The sequence below is a fragment of the Camelina sativa genome, chromosome 15 (assembly GCF_000633955.1).
Source record: "Camelina sativa cultivar DH55 chromosome 15, Cs, whole genome shotgun sequence".
Lineage (NCBI taxonomy): Eukaryota > Viridiplantae > Streptophyta > Magnoliopsida > Brassicales > Brassicaceae > Camelina > Camelina sativa.
In genome coordinates this window covers 4544378-4568902 of record NC_025699.1, presented here as the reverse complement: position 1 = coordinate 4568902, position 24525 = coordinate 4544378, and the positions used below count along the sequence as shown (strand labels likewise).

General features: G+C 34.9%; 4 protein-coding genes and 1 long non-coding RNA gene across 20 annotated transcripts in view; 1 reads left to right on the top strand and 4 right to left on the bottom strand.

Annotated features, from left to right (window-relative positions):
• LOC104748126 lies at positions 2786 to 4216 on the bottom strand. Its single transcript, XM_010469811.1, has one exon. It carries the CDS (start codon positions 4214 to 4216, stop codon positions 2786 to 2788), a length of 1431 nt encoding a protein of 476 aa, XP_010468113.1.
• On the bottom strand, positions 7682 to 8404 carry LOC104748125 (F-box protein DOR-like). The gene has a single exon (XM_010469809.1). The coding sequence runs from the start codon at positions 8402 to 8404 to the stop codon at positions 7682 to 7684; it is 723 nt and encodes a 240-aa protein (XP_010468111.1).
• LOC104745282 lies at positions 14474 to 18841 on the bottom strand. 16 transcript variants are annotated; one of them, XR_760726.2, is made up of 9 exons: positions 18555 to 18841; positions 18026 to 18272; positions 17826 to 17934; positions 17609 to 17731; positions 17444 to 17503; positions 16475 to 17336; positions 15832 to 16369; positions 15151 to 15688; positions 14474 to 15007 (listed from the first exon to the last, which is right to left on the bottom strand). It is a non-coding gene; the product is annotated as an uncharacterized LOC104745282 (long non-coding RNA). The 16 variants fall into 16 exon arrangements; XR_760730.2 differs by having other exon boundaries at positions 16475 to 16945; XR_002035543.1 differs by having other exon boundaries at positions 16475 to 16569.
• LOC104748124 (phosphoglucan phosphatase LSF2, chloroplastic-like) lies at positions 20112 to 20648 on the top strand. The gene is made up of 3 exons (XM_019236628.1): positions 20112 to 20123; positions 20190 to 20321; positions 20445 to 20648. Exons 1-3 carry the CDS (start codon positions 20112 to 20114, stop codon positions 20646 to 20648), a joined length of 348 nt encoding a protein of 115 aa, XP_019092173.1.
• The window catches only part of LOC104745281 (superoxide dismutase [Mn] 1, mitochondrial), a 2113-nt gene continuing 700 nt past the window's right edge, over positions 23113 to 24525 (bottom strand). The window contains exons 2-6 of the mRNA XM_010466482.1: positions 24072 to 24123; positions 23858 to 23983; positions 23682 to 23738; positions 23473 to 23550; positions 23113 to 23380 (exon numbers count right to left, since the gene is read on the bottom strand). Coding sequence (XP_010464784.1) covers positions 23288 to 23380; positions 23473 to 23550; positions 23682 to 23738; positions 23858 to 23983; positions 24072 to 24123 — 406 coding nt within the window. The 3' untranslated portion in view covers positions 23113 to 23287. The remainder of the gene's footprint in view (positions 23381 to 23472; positions 23551 to 23681; positions 23739 to 23857; positions 23984 to 24071; positions 24124 to 24525) is intronic.

The window sequence follows — 24525 nt, the reverse complement described above, 5'->3', positions numbered from 1 at the left end:
TAGACTCATAATTTTTTCCTTCTACTATAACGAAAATACTAAATAGGTGGAAGTTTGGAAGATAGACTCAAAGTTAATGGTTTAGGAAGATAAACTAAATCTCAAATAAATCTGTTACTACTTTAAATAACGGGATAATATGTACATGCCCAGTAAAGATGTTCCCCTATGAAAGACCACACACTAAAGCCATTGCTCTCACGTTTCTCGGACTTGGACTCTGGCTTAGTAATCTTCTCGGTTTGTGTAACCGTGGTTGCAACATCTCTCGAGAGTCAAAAAGAGTATAAAAACACACATAAAAAGAATAAAGTAGAACAAAGAATCGATGCTCTGTTTTGGGGTTGTAAAACAGAGCAAGACAAAAAAAAAGATAAATAACTTGTATTAATGAGAGCAAACCTCAATTCGCCACAAAAACCAGGTCCAAGAAACACCAAAAAAAACATGTAAACTCAAATTTTTCCTGACAGAGCTGATAAAAAATGCTCGTATCAATGACAAATCCAAATTAGAAAAAAAAATTTATTCATCTTCTGAATCAGTTAGTTCAATATCAGGGTTTCCTTCTTCATCATCTGATCCAAATTCCTCTTCTTCTTCTATATCATCAAGATTTTCTGCTTGACCATGTGGATATGTGAGAGTCTCGACTTCCAACGGATGAACAGAAACAATTGGATCATCATTTTCATGTTGCATTGCATTGAAATCCAAATCAGAACTGAGTAATACTTTTCCTCTTGGTTGTATCATGATTGCTGCATTCCATTGTTGATCTTTCTTCTGAGTCATCCGTGGATACGGCACATAACATACTTGGTCTGCTTGCGAAGCTAAAATGAAAGGATCATATTTACCATAACGCTTTGCGAGATTAACATCGACAACTCCAGACTTGTTTATTCGCACACCTCCTCCAATGGTTGAATCATACCAGTCACATTTGAACACCACAAGTTTAAGATGAACAGGTCCAGGATAATCAAGTTCTAAAATCTCTCTTAAGACTCCATAGAAATCATGTTCTTCACTTGAACTAGAAGATGATGTGCCTTTCACACGGACTCCATAATTGGCATTTCTTTTATCTTTCCCATGATCGTAGGTGTGAAATATGAATCCACGACAAAAGTACATAGGCCAAGAAGTAACTTTTGTCATTGGACCATGGACGAGCGTCTGTAGCCATTCTGGATATGAATAATCACTCATAGTGTTTTCCACCTGAAGTTTATTAACACATATGAAAACATCTATTAATAAAAAAAAAATATTAATCAAGAATCCAAATACGGTTAACTTAGTAATAATTTCTTACATATTCTCGTAACCAATCTGCAAATTTTTTTTTCTTTTAGGACGTTTAGATTGTCTGCAGTTATCTCATGATGAGTAGCAGCCATATTCTCTTTAAACAACCTACATGAAATTGTAATATAATGAGAATCATAACAATGTCTTATTTTATAATATATATGAAAACTGTGCAAGTGTAAAGTTATTTTCACGTACCTTTCATATGAGCTTACTTCTTCACAGTTCAAAAGAATATATGTATGTGCAACATGGTAGTCTTCATTTTGAAACCATTTCTCGTTTGCTTTACCACTGCACCTCCCTTGTTGAGAAAAAATATATGGGACTTCATCAGGTTGTTGTGTACGGTGATCATATCCATCATAGTGTCGATCTCCTATTCGACTTTTCGTCTTGATGTGGGGTTCAAAATAATAACTACAAAAAGTAGAAATTTCTTCATTGACGTATTGTTCAACAATCGAGCCTTTTACTTTTGCTTTATTTTTCACTTTTTTCTTTAAATGACCCATGTATCGTTCGAAAGGATACATCCATCTAAATTGTACAGATCCTCCAAGTCGAGCTTCATGTGGTAAATGAATAGGCAAATGTTCCATAACATCAAAAAAAGATGGTGGAAATATTTTCTCCAAGTTGCAGAGAACAATACAAATGTTTTGTTGCAATGTTGCAACACCGTCTTCGAATAATGTTCTTGCACAAATATCCCGGAAAAATAAGCTAATACCTACATAAAAGAAAATATAGATTTAGTTAAACATTAAATTATATTCTTATAATATATAGACTAAGGAAAACATTAAGCAAAAGACCTTATAATATATGAACCCATTGAAATTTTCACGTCAATAACTAAAAAAAAAACGAAAAAATCAAAACAAAAGAAAACTCATAATTGGCGATCTCAATCTAAGACTAATCAATCGACGAACCATAATTGCATTTAATCCAACAGTTCTTAAGAATTCTATTAATAAAAAAACCAACTTAAATATAACAGCAAGACCCGAAGACAATAATATAATTAATTCATCAAATTAAGAATATATATATATACCAACCTGAAAGTGCTTCGTGTATAGATTTATCCATAAGCTTAGCAAAAGCAATTGGCAGTAACCGTTGCATTAAAACATGACAGTCATGGCTTTTCATTCCTCGTAATTTTCCTCCAGTTTGATCAACACATTTTGACAGATTTGATGAATACCCATCAGAAAATTTAACATCTTTTTTGAGCCACTCAAAAAAGGTTGCTTTTTCATCAGCTTGAAGTCTGAAAATCGGAATTGGTGCCTTTCCATCAGCTGTTAATTCCAGTTGTTTCCGATTACAATACTCTTTCAAATCGAGTCGTGATCTGATGTTATATTTGGTCCTCCCCTGCACATTAAGTAGTGTATTGATGATATTATCATGAACATTTTTTTCGATGTGCATCACATCAAGATTATGTCGGAGTTTAAGATCCTTCCAATATGGTAGCTCCCAAAAGATAGCTCTGTTTATGCCAGTTGTGAGTGTTCCCGTATCCTTGTAATCGCCCATGGTTTCCACCACAATCAACTGTTTTAGGCAAAACATTGACTTTATTCCACAATTCTTCACCTGTTAGCAATTGAGGTGGAGTATCATTCACAACCCGTCCTTTCTGAAAGTTTTTCTTGTTCCGCCTGTAGCTATGGTCATTCGGCAAAAATGAACAATGACAATCAAACCAACTCGTTTTTCTACCATTCTTCAGTTGAAATGCATTTGTCTGATCCAAACAATAAGGACAAGCCAACCGGCCATGAGTTGTCCAACCCGAAAGCATAGCATAAGCTGGAAAGTCACTTATTGTCCACATAAGTACAGCTCGTAAAAGAAAGTTCTGCTTTGTATAACGGTCATATGCCTGAACGCCGTTATACCACAAATCTTTCAATTCTTCTATCAAAGGTTGAAGAAAGATATCAAGACTTCTCTTAGGATGATTTGGACCAGGAACTAGAACTGATAAAAACATAAATTCTTGTTTCATGCACATTTCAGGTGGCAGATTATACGGAGTTAAAATTACCGGCCATAGTGAATAATTATGTCCTGACATACCAAATGGATTGAAACCATCTGTACATAACCCAAGGTATATATTTCTTGGTTCAGATGCAAAATCAGGATATACCTTGTTAAAATGTTTCCATGCTTCTCCATCCGATGGATGAGACATTTCTCCGGTCTTCACAAAGTGTTCTGCGTGCCATCTCATATCTTTTGCTGTATTATCAGATTGATACAATCTCTTTAATCTATCGGCTACTGGCAAATAAAACATCTGGCTATATGCAACTTTTTTCTGCTCAGGCTTTTGAGTAGGATGAAATCTGTCTTTGCCACAGAACTGACAGTTCTCTTTCGACGCAGCATCTTTCCAAAAAATCATGCAATTATCTCGACAAACGTCAATTTTCTGATAAGGTAAACCCAAAGATCGCATAAGCTTCTTTATATCATAGTAGGAATTCATTGAGTTGTTACCTTCCGGCAAATATTCTTTCACCATTTTAGAAATTGCGTCCATACAGTTTTGAGGCAAATTATAATCTGTCTTCAAACTCAAGAGTCGAGCTGCTAAAGATAGTTGTGAAAGACCTTCTTTACAACCATCATAAATTGGATTTTTTGCCGCGTCCAAAATATCATAAAACTTTTTTGCTTCAGCATTAGGCTCTTCTTCCATGTTTTGATCAAATCTTGACTCTGGATTATCAAATGCATCTGAAACCATTGTCACATAAGGATCCACTGGTTCTGTGTGAGACTCAGATCCAAAGGCATCTTCGGTAGAAGAATGAATATCAGCAGTATTGTAATTTTCTCCATGAGAAATCCAAACCCAATAGTTAAGCATAAATCCTTTGGTATATAAATAATTTGTCACGGTCTGCTCATCCCACCTTTTTCCGTTCTCACACTTGAAGCAAGGACAATAGAGTATGCTTTTCTCGAGAAATAAAGGTTGACTCTTAGCAAATCTTATAAAATTTGCTAATCCTTGGCAATATTCTCTTGAAACATCATTAATTGTGTGATCAATTCTTTCGTATATCCAACGTCTTGTTACTGGAATATCGTTGTTTGACGACATTAAATAGACCTAAAATATTAAATATCAATTTCAAAAACTTAATAACTTAAAGAGAATTAAATAGAATTATTAGTAGTATAAACCCAAGAGAACTAGAAAAGCATTCACGAAATATTACACACAAATACGTAACCTTTGTATTCTTTTGGACTTATTGTTCTCGCCGAATAGAATTGTCCAATAGGCAGTTGTAATACTGCTCGATCGATTGTTGTTGTAACTAAACAAAAAAAAGAAAAAAAAGAAATTAGTATCTACGTATGATATATGCACTTAATTGTTGTATCTCATATGTTCTCATTGATTAAACGTAGATACTAATTTCTTAAACACATGTCTAGAAGAAAACTAAATATATATATGGACTAATATGAAGAAAACGTATTATATAGACATGTGTCTATGAAGAAAACGTAGATCATACAGAGCTTTATTATATATATGACCGTATGATCTTAAACACATGTCTAGAAGAAAACTAAGTTAATTAAAATAAAGATATATGGCTATCAAATTAAACGTGCAGAGGCCATGTTAATTATATTAGTCAACTTTTCACAGATCATGGAAACACAAACACATAAACGATGATGGACACTAGTTTAATTTTAATATAACACAAAAGTTTTAAGGATACCACATAAAAAAAAAAAAAAAAAGAAGTTGAATTAGACTTGTACCTATGAGCAGAAAAATCTTATAACTGCTAGACAAAAACTTCAAGATCTCGTCTATTTTTTTTGGTAGAGAAAACTTCAAGATCTCGTCTATTGTTCTGATTGTGATATCTTCCACAAAAGCAATAATATATATATATATATATATATATATATATATATATATAATCGATGATGAGATTTCTATTCTCATTAGTAATAGAGAAAAAACTAGTTAAGTATTTTTGTTAACTTTATCTCATAAGAAAAAAAAAAGTTTTTAAGTTTTATCTAAAAACAATAATAATAAAGATAAACTAACAAAACTGTTACAAAATCTTTTGCCATGTAAATTAGATGATTATCCTATTTTAACATATTAATATTATTGCAACTATTTCATTACAAATTAAGTCAAAATCAATAATTGTTAAAATCAATCACTATTATGACAAAAGTGTTACGAAATTATGTAACTATTTAATACAAAATATTAGGCTAGTCATTTGTACCAATTTGTGACTACAGTTTCGTCACTCTAATGTCACAAATTGTGACTCATATATCTGTTATAAAATTGTAACTAATTTACGACTATATATTAGTCACCGAATCATCACATTTGTTGCAATCAATAATATCGTCACATTTTCGACATTAATTGTGACATAATTCGGTACTGGTGTTAAACGTCACAAAATTGTGACAAAATAACTACAAATTAATGACAAAATTAGTTAGTCTCAATAACGTATTTAAAATGTCACAAATCTGTGACGTAAAATTTTTGTCACAAACGTTCGTCTCAATATAACCATTTTTTTGTAGTGTTAACTCTCTTCTTTGCTTTCGGATACTTGAAATATATATAGTATATACTTGGAGAAACCACCTAGCTATGTCGCTTGTGGAGTTGATGGAATCAAAGAATGGGTCCAACCCAAAGTTTATAGTTAAGACAAGAAAACCCTATCAAAATCAGATCATGCAACTTGTCAATCACGTCTATTGAATATCCCTCATCAAAAATTGGTGAACAAGGATTTTCTTAACTATAAACACGACTCTTTCTTGAAGGATTTCGAAGACGTTGGCTCTACTTCTCAAGATAACTTCGACCCTTTCTTGGAAGATAACAGCCACCTCGCTTCTATTTTCCACGAAGATTCCGGCTACGTCGACCCTCATCCCGGTCCCGTCGACTCCTCTTTGGATGAAACAGACGTGGTCGTCAAATATTTCGACCCCTGATTCCGGCCATGCATGGAAGCTTTTTCCCGTGGACTTTTACCTCTTTTGCCGTGCCATGCAAGTAGTATTTGCCTTTTTAGTGGCCTTTGAAAGAGTTTTTTCATTGTTTTTTTTGGTTACCTTTCCTTTGTTAGCTTCATAAAATGTAAATTAATTTTGTTGCATGTTTTTGGCAATATTTCCTGTTCCTTTATTAAAATACATAAGTGGACCGTTCCCTTTTATTCTTCAAGCTCATCATCTTCAAAATTAGGATCAGTAGATACTAGCTAGTGTCAATAAATTGAGTAACTATACCATCCCGGATCCTTTTACATACTTGGTCGATGATGTAAGGGCATCAGACAGAACCAAAAGAGCCTCACAGATTCTCAGTTCCAGATTTCTCAAAACTGTCAAAGCCCTCTTTAGATTTTCCGCTTCTGTTAATTTAACCACCCTGTTGAGTAGAACCAATATTCACAAGCTTGTCAACCCCAGCCAGCTCACAGGAACGTCTAGTCTGTCCAAATGACTACAAACTTTTAAGATCCAAGTATCCAACTATCAGATGTTGAGTCTTTTATTTCTTCAGTAAACACTCTAAATACAGATATCTCTGCCCACATTACAGCAACACAGACAGCAAAAATACCATATAACTACTCAGGTTTAATTCATCTACAAGAACTAGAGGTGGACAGACATACCCAGAGTATAATCTGACTCGCACCTAGTCTTGGTCTAGGGAGTCTTGTTACCTTTTCTCCTGGACAACCGTGATCAACCGGATGGAATAATGTCCTAGAAGGTGTTAGAACTAGTACAACCACCAACATATTTTCCATTATATATGCCAAAGTAAAATTTTGTGAAGTAAGAGTAACTGTTACAGACCTCTCCTTCACCCCGGAGTACAACAAAGACTAAACAAAGATATTGTATATGTTTATTCATAGCCAATTGATAAACCGTAATTATCAGCGTTTATATATGTTTATGCAATCATTTCCTTCTGAGTATCATCAAAAGGAAGACAGAGTTAAAAACACATTCACACATCTACATGTTAAGCTTCATATATAACAGCACATAAAGCTTATTCTGATCATTTGCAACCATTTTTCCCCAAACTTGAAGCAATCAAAATTAAATTTATACATCTACATTTGAATGTTGTATTGTAATTTGTACATGATCTAAATCGTAGATGCAGCCAACAAATTAGTTGAAAGATAAGGGCTATGTTAAGAAAACCACCCTTTAGTTATGGTGCTAAATTTGGAAAAAAAGAGACAAAAAAAGGTAGCTATATTAAAAAATCTAAGTTAAATGAAAAGGCCTAAGTAAGATGCTTGACCTGCAAGTCCTCAACATGGTCTACAAAGGTGTACACATCACCCATGAACGCTCCCATTCCTTGGATTTGAACTCTTATGATAGTTTTCTTCTCAAGATTGAAGTAGAAAACATAGAAAGGGTCGCTTGGATATAATCTCGACAAGATAACTTCATTATTACGGGTCACTCCAACAATATGAAAGGTTCTCTGTCCAAAAACATGCTCCCACTCAGGAGGAAAAATGTAAATATGCTTCGACCACTCATGTTTTTCGGGGTTTTCAAGAACACACAACACAAAAGCACCAGTTTTTCCACTGACACAGTAAAAATCTGGTGTCGTAATTGAACCCAATTTACCCTTGTAGTTTATCAGAGTTGATGTATGATGCACTACACTAGTGAAAGCTTCCGTGACTTTGATAAAGCTGAACTTCTCAGACCTAACATCAAAGCAAACTATCATAGAACACGATGAAGACATGTTGACCTTAGCTTGGTAGTACAAAACACCACTGATGCATATCACCTTCCATCCAGGACAATGGGGAATGCAACACTGGACCATTCTCCAAGATCCAGTTCCTCCTAATGTCAGAACTTGATGCTCCTCAGAGATCCCATCATCTGATCTAAATGGAAAGGTCATGGCCAACACCTTGAATTGTTTTTCGATCGGATCGTACCCTAAATAGCTACTCAGCGCCACCCTCCTCCTCGTCATCATTTTAGGTAAAGTAAAGGATTGTCCGGTGCTAGGGTTGCATATCACCGTCGCAACCAATCCGTTTTTCCTTCCCCTTTGGTCATTAAAACAGACCAAGCCACTTATAGGATTAAATATTTGGAGGAATCGATCACAGCGGAGCTTCATATGATAATCGGGGGCTACTACAGGAAACCAGTTCTCACGAGTTTGTGGGGTCGAGAAGAAGACCAACTCATTGTTTTTTACGCAGGTGAACAAAAGCTGAGGCCGACAAGAAGATTTGGTCAGGAACAACTCAGTGAAATCTGTGCGGCCAAGTATGGAACACCAGAGCTTCGATACGCTACGAAACCTTGCTATAGATTTCGCCGGCAAACTTGAGAGTATTTCGTAAATCAGATCGCTTGGAATTGGCTCTGAATATTCACTTCTCCTCCACGTTTTCATGTGTTAAACCCTAGCTAGCTTCCACCCAGTCCGTAGTTTGGGGTCGATACGACGTTAAGAAAAGTTGGGGTTCAGGTTTCCGATAGGTTTAAATAAAGCAAATGTTCAATATATATAGCCCCCATGTCGGAGTTTCTTGTTGTTGTTTATTCATTAAAAAAATACAAAAAAATACAAAAGTTATTCACTAAATCGCGGAAGATGTAGCATCTCCAGTCCAGGAGAAGATTCTCAAAATAAAAAAAAATAATAATACTTTAATTACACAGTTATATTGAACTAATGTACACCACGAGACTAAATTATAAATTAATGTATTTTAATTATAATTTTTAATTTATTTAGTTTTTAAATTTTCAAAATTAATTTTTATCTAATTCATTTATAATTTTGTTTAGAATATTTTTTCTTCTTCTTACGTTTTATACAATTTATAACCTAATTACATTAAATTTGTTATTAGATAGAATATAAAACTTTAAAAGACTTAGTTTTGTTTTCTATAATTAAACAGAGGTATATGTCTATATGGTATGCTAGTGTATATTTTTAAGTGTATACGTTTTTTTAGAATGTTAAGAATATGTTGTAGTATGTGTAATATTTTATAATTCATATACTAAATAATTTATAAGTTAATTTTCCAAAGTATGACTACAAATCTATCGTATAGGAAATAGAATAATAGTTTTAGTATTGAATCTATAGTCCAAACCCGCCATGCTAGGCGGATCATGCAAGATGTTCAAAGTTTTTTATTCCGCAAAAATTTATTATACGAAACCCGTGAAAGTAAAATAGTATGTGAGGCTAAAAATCACTTTTTATCAAATCAGTTTTTCAAAATTTTAAATAACAATACCTCTTCACTCACCTCCTTATAAAATAAAGAAACAAAATCTGTATACATTTACAAATTTTGTTTGTTACCTTTTAAAACACTTAGTTTCTATTAAAAAAAATCAAATATAAGTAGAGTTAATTTGTTTATTAATTTAATTATTTAATACAATGACAGTCTTGCAAATAAGTGGCAACATCAAGATTTATTTGCTAAATGTACTTGGAAAATGTATAAATAGATAAAAATTGTTTATGGCCCACAAAAACAGTAGAGAAACATTTCAACAGCAAACAATTTTAGAAGCGATTCTCTTTCTAGTGAGACCAACTTTTGAGTTTTTTAATTAAAATTTGTCCCACAAAAAACATGAGTACAGTAGAACCTCTATAAATTAATAATGTTGAGACCATGAAAATCTATTAATTTACAAGGTGTTTAAAAACCTTTTAAAAATCTTTTTAAAAACTTTTTAAAATTCTTTTTAAAAATCATTTGAAAACCTTTTAAAAACCTTTTAAAAACCTTTTAAAAACCTTGTAAAAATCTTGTAAAAGCATATACAAGTTGTTAACAAAACCTTTTAAAACTCTTTAAAAAATCTTGTAAAAGCCTTTACAAGGTGTTTATAAGGCTTTTATAAGGTAGAAACCTTATAAAAGCCTTATAAACACCATGTAAAATTTTTTTAGCGGGAAAATTTTGGCGGGAAAATTTTTTTTGTCGAAATTTTTTATCAAAGTCTTTTTGACAAAAAATTTTTTGGCGGGAAATTTTTTTCGAAAATTGTTTGGCGGGAAAATATGTCAGAAATTTTTTGGCGGGAAAATTTTGTTTTTCTTTTTATTGAATAAAATAATTTTCATCTAAGGATAAAATAGTCACTAAAAATTAAAAGAGGGCAAAAATAAAAATGGCCAGAAAAGAGGGTATTTTCGAAAAGGGGTATATCAAAAGGGGTATTTTTAACAAATTCTCTTAATTTATAGAGGTTTTAATTTATCAATAAATTAATAATTATTTATTGATAAAAAGAGTTTCCTAATTTGGTATAAAATAATTTTTTTTTTTAAATAATCGTTATTACTGGTATTTTTTTATAAAATCAATTACAAGAAAAATAAAAATTATCATGTTTTTAAGATAACACTCAAAAAATTTTATATAGTAAAAATATTTAAAAAAAACTCTAATAAAAATTAATGTGTATATATATACATATATTTAGATAGAGTGTATAATTATTAATTTATATTATTGATGAGACCATATATTTACAATAGATTTTCAAAAAAAATATTATTTTATTATATTATCGAATGGTGTCTAAAATTTCACTAGTCCCAACTTGAGATTGGATAAATTTATTAATTTATAGAGATTATTAATTTAAGAAGTATTAATTTATAGAGATTCTACTGTAACTCAATAAACACTCCCACTTGACCTTAAGGATTTTTTTTTTGTTTTAACTGCGAGCTGGTTACTATTTATATTAAGCCTTGTAATTTTCGTTTTTAATGGATTTTTTTTTTTTTTTTTTTTTTTTTTTTTTTCAACAAATANCTCGTCCAAATAATTCGTAAAAATCTTAGGAATCTAACTTGGACAAATGCTAACTTTAAAGGCAGGAGAGATGTGTCCGTTGGTTGTTCCTTTGCTTCCCAACATGGTAAACCGTGAGCGACTAATTTCCGTTTTTCAGTTTTGTCGAAGCAAGAAGAGAAGTCCAAGTTATGAAGATGCAGGGCGTATATCAGTTCTGCTATGCGGCTACGAAACACCATGGTGAAGAAGATGAACAGACCCAAGGAAAAATGTGGCCAGATGGAGAAGATGTTGAAGTTTTGCTCTTGTATTATACCAGAAGCCATTGCTTCAAATACAGAGCATCTTAGAGAATAAAACAGAGAATGAAAAAGTGGAAAACTTCTCAATTATTCTCGACGATTTGGCCGTACAACATTACACACAATTATATAGAGTGCTACGGTCGTAACCATTTGTTTAGTAACGGAACAAACGCAAGTATCTAACATGCACCCTTTAATATACATAAACATATTTAAGTATATCTTGAACATGTAGCATATGACCGAACTCAATTATTACTAACACTCCCCCTTAATTGAGTTTCGGTCTAACTCTAATTGTCTGTCAACAGTCATGAAGTCTCCATGAGCTTCTTCACGTATACTCCATGATCTTGTCATGTATTCTTTGGCTTCTCTTGCAACCTTCTTCCACTCACTTTCTCTAAGGAAATCTTTCTTCTTCTTTCCTTTTGCAACTGGCTGCGTCTCTCTTTTCTCTCTTAGGTAAGAAGCTTCCTTTCTTGCTTGGTGTCTTCCTCTGATCACCATCACATTCACATCTCTGTGACATCTCGTGCGTGAAGTGGTTTTCACGTCTTCTTCGGTTATCTTTTCAACCGGCTACAGCTCCATTTATTTATGAGGTAAGTATCCTCCTTTAGCTCCATTTTCTTTCTTCAACAATCTACCTCACTGTGACTGTTAATTTTGCACACGCCACACCACTTCTTGGTCTTCCCATGGTGTTTCTTGTTTTGCTTGTTTCCTTTTCTTGAACCAAGCTTTTCTCCATAAAACGCACACTCATTGATACGTTCTTCTCGGAGACTTAAGCGCTTCTCATGCGCTTTCAAGATATCTATATCAACTCTGTAGTAAAGAGAGTCGATAGACACTTTGTTTGTTCAAGAACAGCAACGATGCTCTCGATCTTTTGCGGCAAGAAGATAAGAACCTTTTGAACCAAATGGTAATCGGTCTTGTCTTCACCATAAACTCTTATTTTTGTTGAGTAGCTTTGCCTTGTTTTCCAAACAGGTGACTACCTCCGTGTTGTAGTCTTCCTCACAAACTCAACCACCACTTTTTGTCACCGCGCAAATGTTTCATTCAACAGAAAGCTTCTCCTCGTGAACGTCTTTCTCAAAGACTCCACACCACTTTCTACTAATAAGCCTTGTCTTGCTTTCAACAGCAGCTACACCACGTTTTGCCATATTCTGGTTTAAAGCCATATTCTGGTTTTGCCATATCAACGGCTACACAGTTTGATATGATGCAACCACCAAAGGTCGAGATTGATACCTTATCAGCACTTGTGTTTTGATTCCACGAGAAAGAGATTTGTGCTTTTCTTACAGGATTAGATATCCTGGATTGGAGGAGATATAGGAACTGAACTTTGTTCTGTTTACACGTTTGTGTTGTGCAGTAACACAACACTGAGCTAGTGGTTGGTATGGTGAGGCAACAGTTTAAGAAACACATGAATGAGACAGACCCTGAGAAGATTCAGAAGCTTAAAGATGAGTGAGTTTTTTTGTTCTCTCTCCAATCTTTAGTGAATGTTATATACTAGTAGAGAACCTTGTAATTACCGATTAGGTCAGATGTACAACTTGTTCGTTGAGACATGTGCTGCAAAAAGATGATGTTTCACACACACACACACACACAGCTGCTCGAGATCGTATTACTACAAAATACTCTTGGGATATATGAATGTAAGTTTGAAATGACTCAAAATTCTCTGATATGGTATTTGGCAGTGCGGCGAGGGCGTAGAGAGAGAAGAGAGTGCTCGTGAGTGAAAGTGAAGAAGTGATCTGATTATTTTGTTTCTTGTTTCCAAAATAATTTTTCAACAATAATGTTGTTGTAAATGGTATAGGAAAAGAAAAGGTTAAAAATGTATTTTATCCAAAATGGATAAAATAAAATAATTAAGAGAATTCGTTCGTTTTCTGTTAACCTAAAGAAGGAAACTGAATCGTATAATAAAAAGGAATCATGTGAACCCTATATATATAATTAACAATCATATCTGTTTCGTCACATTTATCATCTCTTTCTTCGCATCATCTCTTTCTTCTCAATATGGCGCAACCACCAATGTGGCTTGTGGAGTTGATGGAGTTAAAGAATGGGTCTCAACCCAAGCTGATAGTAAAGAAAACCATATCAAAATCAGATCTCGCAAAGCAACAATCACGTCTGTTGATCCCTCATCAACAATTGGTGAGTAAGGATTTTTTGAACGAGGAAGAGGAAAGATATATCCATGAAAATTCGGTTTTGAAAACTCGTGATGAAGGTGTGAGCGTAGTGTTGGTTGATACTAATGGCAAAAGTCATGCGGTTGACTTGAGGAAGTGGAACAAGAAATTTCACCTCTGCCAAGGTTGGAACCGTGTGATTGAAGAGAATCGGTTTTGGGTAAAGCAAGTCATCTCTGTCTGGTCTTTCCGTTCCAACGAAGGTGAACTCTATTTTGCTCTTCCGCCAGATGATTACGAGTCTTTCTTGAAGGATTTCGAAGAGGTTGGCTCTACTTCGCAAGATGATTACGACACTTTCTTGAAAGATAACAGCCACCTCGCTTCTCTTTTTCACGATGATTCCGGCTACGTCGACCCTCATCCCGGCCCCGTCGACTCTTCTTTGGATGAAACCGACGCCGTTGTCAAATATTTCGACCCCTGATTCAGGTCATGCATGGACTGATCAGTGATGGAAGCTTTTTCACCTCTTTTGGCGTGTCATGCAAGTAGTGTTACCTTTTTAGGGTTTTCTTCATTGATTATTTTTTTTTCCTTTGTTTTGTCAGCTTCATTTAATGCAAATTAATTGTTGCTTTTGGCAATTTTTTTTTTACTGCTATCTCTATTTTCATACAAATTTTCTCGTCAATTCAGATCAAGATTTACTTCCTTTTCTTAAAAAAAAAAAAAAAACAAAAAGTGGGTAGTGATCTCTACCTTCTTCAAGCTAAGTAATGTCTATAAGGCCAACACTTAAAGTTTACAACATCTTCAAAAAAGTTAGTGTCGTCAATTAACTGAACTATAGCATCCCTGATCCTTTACATAGTTGGTCGATAATGCAAGGATATCATACAGAACCAAAAGAGCCTCACAGACTATCTCAAACACCGTCAAAGCCCTCTTTAGCTTTTGCTTCTATTAACCACCCTGTTGTTGTCAGAGAACACATCATCGCAATCAAACCACCATTCAGAAAGCTTGAAACTCATCCAGTATTGCCTCGGTGTTCATCTGATGGAAGGTTTTTGGAAACTCATTTAGAGTAGAACCAATTCGAAAGCTTCGTCAACCTCAGCCAGCTCACAGGAACGTTCAGTCGTCTGTCCAAATGGCTGCAAACTTTTAAGATCCAACTATCAGATGTTGAGTCTTTTATTCTTCCATAAACTTTAATAGCTTCTATCTCTGCCCACATTACAGCAACACAGACAGCAAAAATACCAAATAACTCCTCAGGTTTCATCTACAAGAACTGGAGGTGGACAAACAAACACTAGTTATTCTCTCACATCAAATCATTGTTCACAATAACAGATCAAGATTTACTTCAGATCAAGATTTACTTCCTTTTCTTAAAAAAAAAAAAAAAAACAAAAAGTGGGCAGTGATCACTACCTTCTTCAAGCTAAGTAATGTCTATAAGGCCAACACTTAAAGTTTACAACATCTTCAAAAAAGTTAGTGTCGTCAATTAACTGAACTATAGCATCCCTGATCCTTTACATAGTTGGTCGATAATGCAAGGATATCATACAGAACCAAAAGAGCCTCACAGACTATCTCAAACACCGTCAAAGCCCTCTTTAGCTTTTGCTTCTATTAACCACCCTGTTGTTGTCAGAGAACACATCATCGCAATCAAACCACCATTCAGAAAGCTTGAAACTCATCCAGTATTGCCTCGGTGTTCATCTGATGGAAGGTTTTTGGAAACTCATTTAGAGTAGAACCAATTCGAAAGCTTCGTCAACCTCAGCCAGCTCACAGGAACGTTCAGTCGTCTGTCCAAATGGCTGCAAACTTTTAAGATCCAACTATCAGATGTTGAGTCTTTTATTCTTCCATAAACTTTAATAGCTTCTATCTCTGCCCACATTACAGCAACACAGACAGCAAAAATACCAAATAACTCCTCAGGTTTCATCTACAAGAACTGGAGGTGGACAAACAAACACTAGTTATTCTCTCACATCAAATCATTGTTCACAATAACAGATCAAGATTTACTTCAGATCAAGATTTACTTCCTTTTCTTAAAAAAAAAAAAAAAAACAAAAAGTGGGCAGTGATCACTACCTTCTTCAAGCTAAGTAATGTCTATAAGGCCAACACTTAAAGTTTACAACATCTTCAAAAAAGTTAGTGTCGTCAATTAACTGAACTATAGCATCCCTGATCCTTTACATAGTTGGTCGATAATGCAAGGATATCATACAGAACCAAAAGAGCCTCACAGACTATCTCAAACACCGTCAAAGCCCTCTTTAGCTTTTGCTTCTATTAACCACCCTGTTGTTGTCAGAGAACACATCATCGCAATCAAACCACCATTCAGAAAGCTTGAAACTCATCCAGTATTGCCTCGGTGTTCATCTGATGGAAGGTTTTTGGAAACTCATTTAGAGTAGAACCAATTCGAAAGCTTCGTCAACCTCAGCCAGCTCACAGGAACGTTCAGTCGTCTGTCCAAATGGCTGCAAACTTTTAAGATCCAACTATCAGATGTTGAGTCTTTTATTCTTCCATAAACTTTAATAGCTTCTATCTCTGCCCACATTACAGCAACACAGACAGCAAAAATACCAAATAACTCCTCAGGTTTCATCTACAAGAACTGGAGGTGGACAAACAAACACTATTTATTCTCTCACATCAAACACAATATCCAGCAATTACAACTTATTTTAATCACGTTAATAATGACAGTTGAAATCCGTACCTAATAGGGAAAAACTCTCTCCCATTAGGAGGAATATGAGCAACACCAATCCACAAGACAAGATAAAGGGCCTGAAATCTGCACATGTTCTAGCCCTGAAATCACAAACAGCTACCTTATGCCATTACTATTTACTAGGACCAGCAACAATCTCGAGCCTTTTGTATCAGAGAAGATACTTAGCAATTCTAAAGGACATGACCCCTCAAGAGTTTTGTCAAATACGCGATAGTGTTAAGACTTGCATCAAGTAAAACAATGAACCAAACAAAAGCTAAGGCAAGTAAGAACCACAAAAAAAAAAAAAAAAAAGGTAATAAGGTACGACTGGCAGATCAAAGGTATCCATCCTCCAATACTGAAAAGGAGTTGACTGAAGTGTCAACTCCAAAGAAAATGCTTCCCATGGAAACTTCATTAACTACAATCCAGCGTAGGCTTCCCTCAGAGGCATCCATGGCACAACATTCTCTACAAAATCCCATAAAAATCAGGTGTCCGAGAAACAAAAAAAAAACACCACAGGTGTCAGAGAAAACTGCAAATAAAAATCTATCCCTCTACCAATAAATATAAATGGAGCATGTCTCCTTTGCATCCTCACTAGACCTCTAATGAAGGGATTTATTATTTTATATAAAAGAAGCTACCATCACAGATTCACAGTATATGTCATTGGGATAAAACAATAGGAATAGATGTATCATTGGAAATACACCGAAAGGAATAAAAAATAATTGTTAAGAAGTTAATATTCCAGATGCAGAGTAGGCCCGGAGGCATCTGCATCTGAAGTTATTATTCCACACTCGAAAGCAATAGCCCTAGCAGTTTAAATATTGTAACCAATCACCATACAGACCTGAACATCAACATATATCATGAAGTGTTATTAACAAGTTGAACAATAAATTTTAGTCATTGGCCTTTCTGGCCTTACAAAAATATATAATCGAACTAAAGAAGTACCTTGACACCAGCATTTTTACACAGCTGAACTGAATCTTTGACTCCTCGTCTACATGGATCCTATGCACAATTCAAACATTTCGATAAGAAACACTACCAAGAATTGCAGAACATGATATGCAGGTTGTTGTCTAACCTAAAAAAATGTGTCTAAGAATGGAGTACCATGTAATGTAAAACGGTGAAAGTGACCTCAAAGGACGAGAGCAACAATTACCACAAATTGTATATTTCAATAAATTTCCGGATAAAGCATTAAACCAAATCGATCCTTACCTTTATGCCTCCCTGTCAGCAAATAAAATCCCATGAGCAATAATGTCAAAGAACTTATCTAGAAAATATTCATTTTCATTCAAGATATAAAAGCTTGAAAACTTACCTCTGGAACAAAAAGTAGTGAGATAGCCTACCATCATAACACCATTTCCATCTGCCACTTTACAGCCAGACATTAAGAATAATGGGTCCTTGTTAGAGTCTTTGTTACCCTAGCAAGAAAAGGGAAGTCGACTGTTAAGAGTTATACCAAAGCGAGACGAGAAAGTCAATAATAATATTACTGTGGTAGGAAATATATACTTATGTTGGATTCAGAAACTTCCTCACTGTCTTTTAGTTTGTCCATCATGCCTTTTATCTATCTGTCACAAAGAGTCAATTTTCATGAATATATTAAAGCTGCAATAGACGAAAGATTACCTGAAGCCCTTCCTGTTGTATCCATGATAACTACATAAGTCCTTTTTTAGACTCTTTTAGGCCTTGCTTTACCTAGATCTGCAGGGGATTTTACATCAGTCCCTGTTGTATAAACCGGCACACCAACCTGAAACAAAGAGAGCATCAAGGAATATATTGAATATATACATCAGAAACGATACAAAAGATTCAATTTCAATCAGAAAGAAAAAAATACAAAGAGTTGATTGAATGGATCGATCACTAACCAAACTAACTAAGTGCATTGCATGTCTGAGTAATACAATACAATAAACGTTCATGATTATCAATTGAATCACACAGACTTAGAAGAAGAAGAAAAAATGCAACTAAGGGGGAAAAAAAATACATGATTTTGATAAAATTGATAAATGTATATAATGAATACCTGTGAAATTGATAATTGAAGCCTCGCTGAGAATGAATCCAGGTCTAGAGTGATCCTCAACAACACAACACCGTTTCTGGGAAAAAAACGAATCCTCCCCACCAAATCTCCGATGAGATGATGATCCCCCTCTCTCTCTCTCTCTCTCAACCTATCGCCGGAGAGAAGCTCCAGCATCATCATGGATGGCGGCGACATGTGATGCAGCCTCTCTAAGGGCTCTTCTAACTCCGTACGATTACGAATCGTCTCCACTCCACTCTCTATCTCTCCTCTTTTTCTTATGATTTCACAAAGAAAAAAATAAACAATAAAACTTTTAAATACTCCGAAGAAAAAAAGAAAAAATAACAAACCAGAAGGACCTGCCAGGGCTTCGTGGGCAGTCATTGTTTAATGGGCTAAAGTTGTTGTTATTGGGCTTTCCTCTATGAAGCATCAAACCCCATCAAACCCAACAGCAGTTCATAGGAGTTCTCTACAACTCAGGAAGCCTACTGTTGAAGTGAAAATAACAAACCAGAAGGACATGGTTGGCTTAGTCTTTCCTCTCAAGTCCATGAGTTCACTCTTGATGCCGTCAGCCTTTAAGTATTATCATCTCCAGCTTGACTCCCTATTGCAGCAAACAAATTCACAAAGCATTTGTCAGAGACAAACAATTGACAAAGACATATGAAGAAAGAAGCTGTCCAACATTGATATAGATTAATTAGATGTTTTGGTAATATCTTGAACTAAATGCAAAGGGCATTAGGCAAGAAGACACAAAATAGGGCAACTCACAGTATAGATATCCGTCTCTGACGCGGCAGATGTGAAAACAGTTTTCACCAAATCAACTGAAACTGAAACAAGCAACTTAAATTATTCATTTATATTTTAAATGCTAAACAATAATGCGTAAAGGCAAAGCACGAAATGAAGAATATATCAAACAAACAAACCTGTTTAGGTAGCACAAGCAGGGAGTCTTGAGCGCCGCTGCTTGTCAAGGAAATGCATGATGATGATGAGTGTGGAGCCTGAACCTTGAGCACCGTATCCAACTCCCTCATATATATGAATGACCCAACAACGTCATAATTAACACACACACACACACACACACACACCCTTTTCCTGCATTATAATCGAGAATATATATATCACACAATGTTATGTTGCAACGAAAAAAATAGAAAAGAGAATAAGGGCACTCTACCTTTCTCTTCAATCCCTCCTAGAAATAAAACGTTGCAGGACACGCTCTTCCGCTTGTAATTTTTCAGATGCTGATAGATCTGCAGGACACCAAACACAGAGAACACTCTTACATAAGTCTTTCAGATATCGTTTTAGAAAAGACATTTATCTGATTGATATATGCAAAGGACAAAGATATTTGATAAGAAGAACAAAGGTTGCAGCCACAGAAACCTGAGGACATAGATCACTTGAAGCAGGAAGAGAATTTTGCTTACATACTTAACTTGCAGCAGGACAAGGACATCGACTATTGGGGAATCAATCTAGACTCCATTGTTACACGATGTTAAGGAGCTCGGAATCCGTCACATGAGAAGGCCCGTAAGGAACATTATGAGTTTTTTTTTTTTTTTTCTCTTTATCAATTTGGTTTTCTGATTCTGTTAGGCAAAAGATTTCGATCCGCTTTCGTTGAGGAGCCAACTACCAAAAGCTGTTTCTTCTTTGGAATGGGCGGTTTCAGAAGGTAAAGGAAGAGTCTACGTGCATTGCTCAGCTGGATTGGGAAGAGCTCCAGGGGTTTCTATTGCTTATATGTATTGGTTCTGTGACATGATCACATGAACGTAAGTAAAGAGGTCTCACTCACTCAACTTCACTCCAAGAACTTTTTTGCTATCTGATTCTGTGTTTTTGGAACAGCTTAACACGGCTTATGACACATTGGTATCGAAGCGTCCATGTGGGCCTAACAAAGGAGCCATCCGTGGTGCAACAAATGATCTTGCCAAGAACGATCCCTGGAAAGAGTCATTTGAGAGTCTCCCTGAGAATGCATTCGAAGACGTTGCTGATTGGGAAAGGAAATTGATTCAAGAACGTGTTCGTGCCCTCCGTGGAACCTGAAAATCACTAGAGCTTATGTATTTATTGTTGTATCATATAAGAAATCTCGACTTCTCTATATTCTAAATAAATCTACTGATGGTTACAAAACCTTTTATTCGAGTTAATCCGCCTTGTTGTCATGAACTCTATGGTTCTTCTTCTCAATGCCTTAATAACGAGAGGTAGATATAGTGCTCAAAATCTTAGCTAAAGTAGTCTATATACTTTAGATAAAGTATTTATAACATTTGGTAAATTGACGGCACAACTCATCAGTAAGTCAGAACTAGTGATCGGATCTTGGGACATAAGACGACACTTGTCCTATGGTCTAAGCTTTTGGCCCAACGACCACATAAAAACTTAAGAGAATGTAACAAACTCTGCTTTTTTCTATACCTTTACCAACTAAAGAAATATGTCAGCTTTATACGCACAAAAAAAAACAAATTTTCAACTCTCTTGAGCAAAACCATAAAGTCTATAAAATTTCCACCGCAATATCCATAAATGACGTTCGTGCTATCTACAACTAATCTTGAAAATTTGGCTCATCTAATAAAGGAGACAATAGTTATATATCAATGTTCACACACACGTTAATGTATAAAGTGTAAATGCATGTGTGTGTCTGACGGTGAGAGAGTGGGAGAGGCTTGGGGAACAAGAAGAAAGGACACGGTCAAAAAGTGACGGTGGGCTTCGGCTTTTGTTGGTAGCAGTTGGAAACTCCATTAATGACTTAAAAAGTGTATACATCATAATTATGTCATAATTACATATTTTATCTTCTTTTTAATTTTCGGTGTGATACGTAACATTAATTTGTTTGGAAGACATATCATTGAAGAAATTTTTTTACTTTAGTTGTATGAAAAGATTTGTATAGTTTGATTCAAAACAACAAAATATGGGACTCATCACAAACTATGTCAAAAAACAGTTGCGTACCTTTTTAATATTCTTGTTAATTAAGTATTATAATTGATGATGGAACTCGTGAATGTTATTAAAAATGTTCATAAGATGTTAATACAAAGACCATGCACTATAAAGTAATCAATCTATCGATTTCGGCACAATAAAAAATTTGATCTCGTATATCCGACGACTCATCTATAAAACGTTTTTTGTTTCTCAATGGTCTCTCTCACGCTCTTTGTTTTTCTAATCTTTTTTAACTTAAACATAAATAATAACACTAGACCCCTATACGTAAAACTGAGCACATCTTTGTTGATTAATTTTCATTTCAACAACCAAAAAATGTAATTTAAAACAGTAAAAACAAAAAAATGAACTCGTTGCAAAATAAAAATGATATTTTAGTTGATCTCCATGAGAGGAAAGGACCGCTTCATTCATTCATTCAACTTTTAACTTTTGTAAGTCCGACACTTGCCGCGTAAGTTTTTGGCTACTCCCATTGACCTTTCTCACCTTACAAACTTCATCACCATCCATATATATATGTTATACACTCTCTCCTTTTATCTTCACCCACTTCTTCATTCTTACAAACCAAAGTAAGACTAATCAAAAACAGAGAATCCACAAAAAGGCTTTTTATTTTAAAGATGGCGATTAACAGATCTTTGCTTTTGATTATACTTTTCATCTCCGTTTCACTATGTACGGCTAGGAATTTACCTAGAGAGTTTCTTCCGGTCACCGATGGTGTCATATTCTCCGGTGAGATCCCTAAGGCGGCAGTGGTGGGTTGCGGAGGAGAGCAGGAGAGAAAGACGGAATATTCTTCGTTTGCTCCTCAAATTGTCGCCGGAAAATTCGGGTCGTTGGTATTGAATGCTCTTCCGAAAGGGTTTCATCCGTCGTCTGGACCAAGCAGGAAAACTAACGACATCAATACTTAGAACTGTTTTGTGTCTCATCATCTTTTGTTGTCCTAATTCGTACTTTTTGTTCTTTAGAAGATTCTTTAATTTGTTTACTTTTCGAATAGAGATTATTGTAAATGTTACAGAAAATTACTGTAAGAGTTTAGAAAAATAGGATTGTTTTGGTCTCTTTTTTTTCCAAGTTGAAAAATGATCAAGAATGTTAAGATTCACATTTTGTATCTCGATTTTTATCAAATATTATCTTGATAAATGTTGTTCATCAGCTTCTTTCATTATTTTTCTCAAGATTATTTCTTTAATTTTATTTAGAGTCGTTCAAGATATATCAATATATCATGTGAATTGATATGGTGGTTCCGATATACAGCTTAAAGAATCTTTGAAAGTCATAATCAGCGGTCAAACAAAAACATGTAAGTTTGACTTTTTATAGTACTTTACTACGATCCGTTTTCCACAATTGCATAAGATAATAGTTTTTAAATTAAAATAACCCCAATTGTTCGGTATTATACACCAGAGTATGTGTATGCATGCAATTATTCAATTTCATGCCATGTTTCGCTACAAATTTAGTTTTTTTTTTTAAAATTGATTTCTTCATAGAAACAAATACCAACTTCTTGAGAATAATAGCAAAACTTTTTATTCTTGGTAAGTATTCGTCAAACAACGTATAACCCACACAACTCACTTGAGCTAACTCAAAAGAGACCAAAGAAAGACATTGTTATTTCAGACAACCTTAAAAACATAGCAGAGCTGGAAGTGACTCCTCTCTCTTTATGTAACCACTCAGTTGCATTCCTTCTCGTAAATTTCGCTTGCATATTTCCAGTTGATCACTTTCCATACATTCTTCAGATATTCCGGCCTCACGTTTTTGTACTACAAGAGAGATTAAAGAGTGTTTGTTTAAAAAGAGCATTGATCTTATAAGCTTTAGTCATGAGTCTTAAGGGATCAAAAATTGTTGTAACCTGCAAGTAGTAGGCGTGCTCCCAAACATCTATACCCACCAGAGGAACCAAGCTTCCTCCCTTGGTCACTAATGGATCCTGCAACCAAGCAAACTCTTTAATCTTTTAAATCCATCAAAATCACACATATTTATGAATCTTAAGAACGCTGGCAAAGCTAAAATCTTTTTAAACAGATTGATATCGCATTATAGATCATGGATAAGTACCTGATTGGCAGTTGTGTCAACCACAAGCTTCTTCAGTTCTTTGTCTAGACCGAGCCACTGTTTCAATCAACAGATTACAAAGCAAATCAGTGGCCACGGTTAAAAGTAAAGCCCCAGACTCAACAATATGAGACAATGAAACTTTTTCTTAAAAAGGTGAGATTAGAATAACTGACCACCCATCCTGAGCCTTGCACAGCAGCACCTTCAGCACTCATCTTTTTCACCAAACCTTCAAGGGAGCCAAAGTGAGTGTCAATAGCGCTGCCAAGAGATCCCTTTGGTGGCTCTCCACCACCTTCCTGTTATATATGTTAAAACACACCATTAAACTCAGACCAATTAAATAGACAAAAATTAGATAAGATAAACTCAACAAACAAAACTCACCTTGACTGGAGCAAGATTCTTCCAGAAAATCGAGTGATTCACATGACCTGCATCGTAAATAAACCCAAATGAGCTTCATCCTCTAGCACAGAACAAACCCCAAAACTTATATCCCATAGCTATCAAACCAATCCAACTGGTTCCAAGCTCAACACCCAGCCAAACCCCAAAGTACCTCTAAGCCAGCTAGTGTTACCGATTAAACTTTGATTGACTCTGATACAAACCTTCATCCCAATTTCACACTCTATTCATCAATTTCAAATATCAAAACCAAAATTTTCTACTAATTCAATTGCTAATTTCTTACGCTCAATTCAATGGTCCACGAGGTCGTAACTTGCAAACTAACCTAAAATTCATCCAACAATAAAACCATTCAAACACGATCCAACACAATCAAATCCATCAAACTCATCAAAATCAAGATCGGGAAAAAAAAAAAAAAATCAGA

Coding starts and splice junctions, on each gene's coding strand:
- LOC104748126 (XM_010469811.1), bottom strand. CDS start 4,216: ATGCTTAACTATTGGGTTTGGATTTCTCATGGAGAAAATTACAATACT.
- LOC104748125 (XM_010469809.1), bottom strand. CDS start 8,404: ATGACGAGGAGGAGGGTGGCGCTGAGTAGCTATTTAGGGTACGATCCG.
- LOC104748124 (XM_019236628.1), top strand. Junction 20,322..20,444: donor GATTGGGAAGAGCTCCAGGG/GTTTCTATTGCT, acceptor TTTTTGGAACAG/CTTAACACGGCTTATGACAC.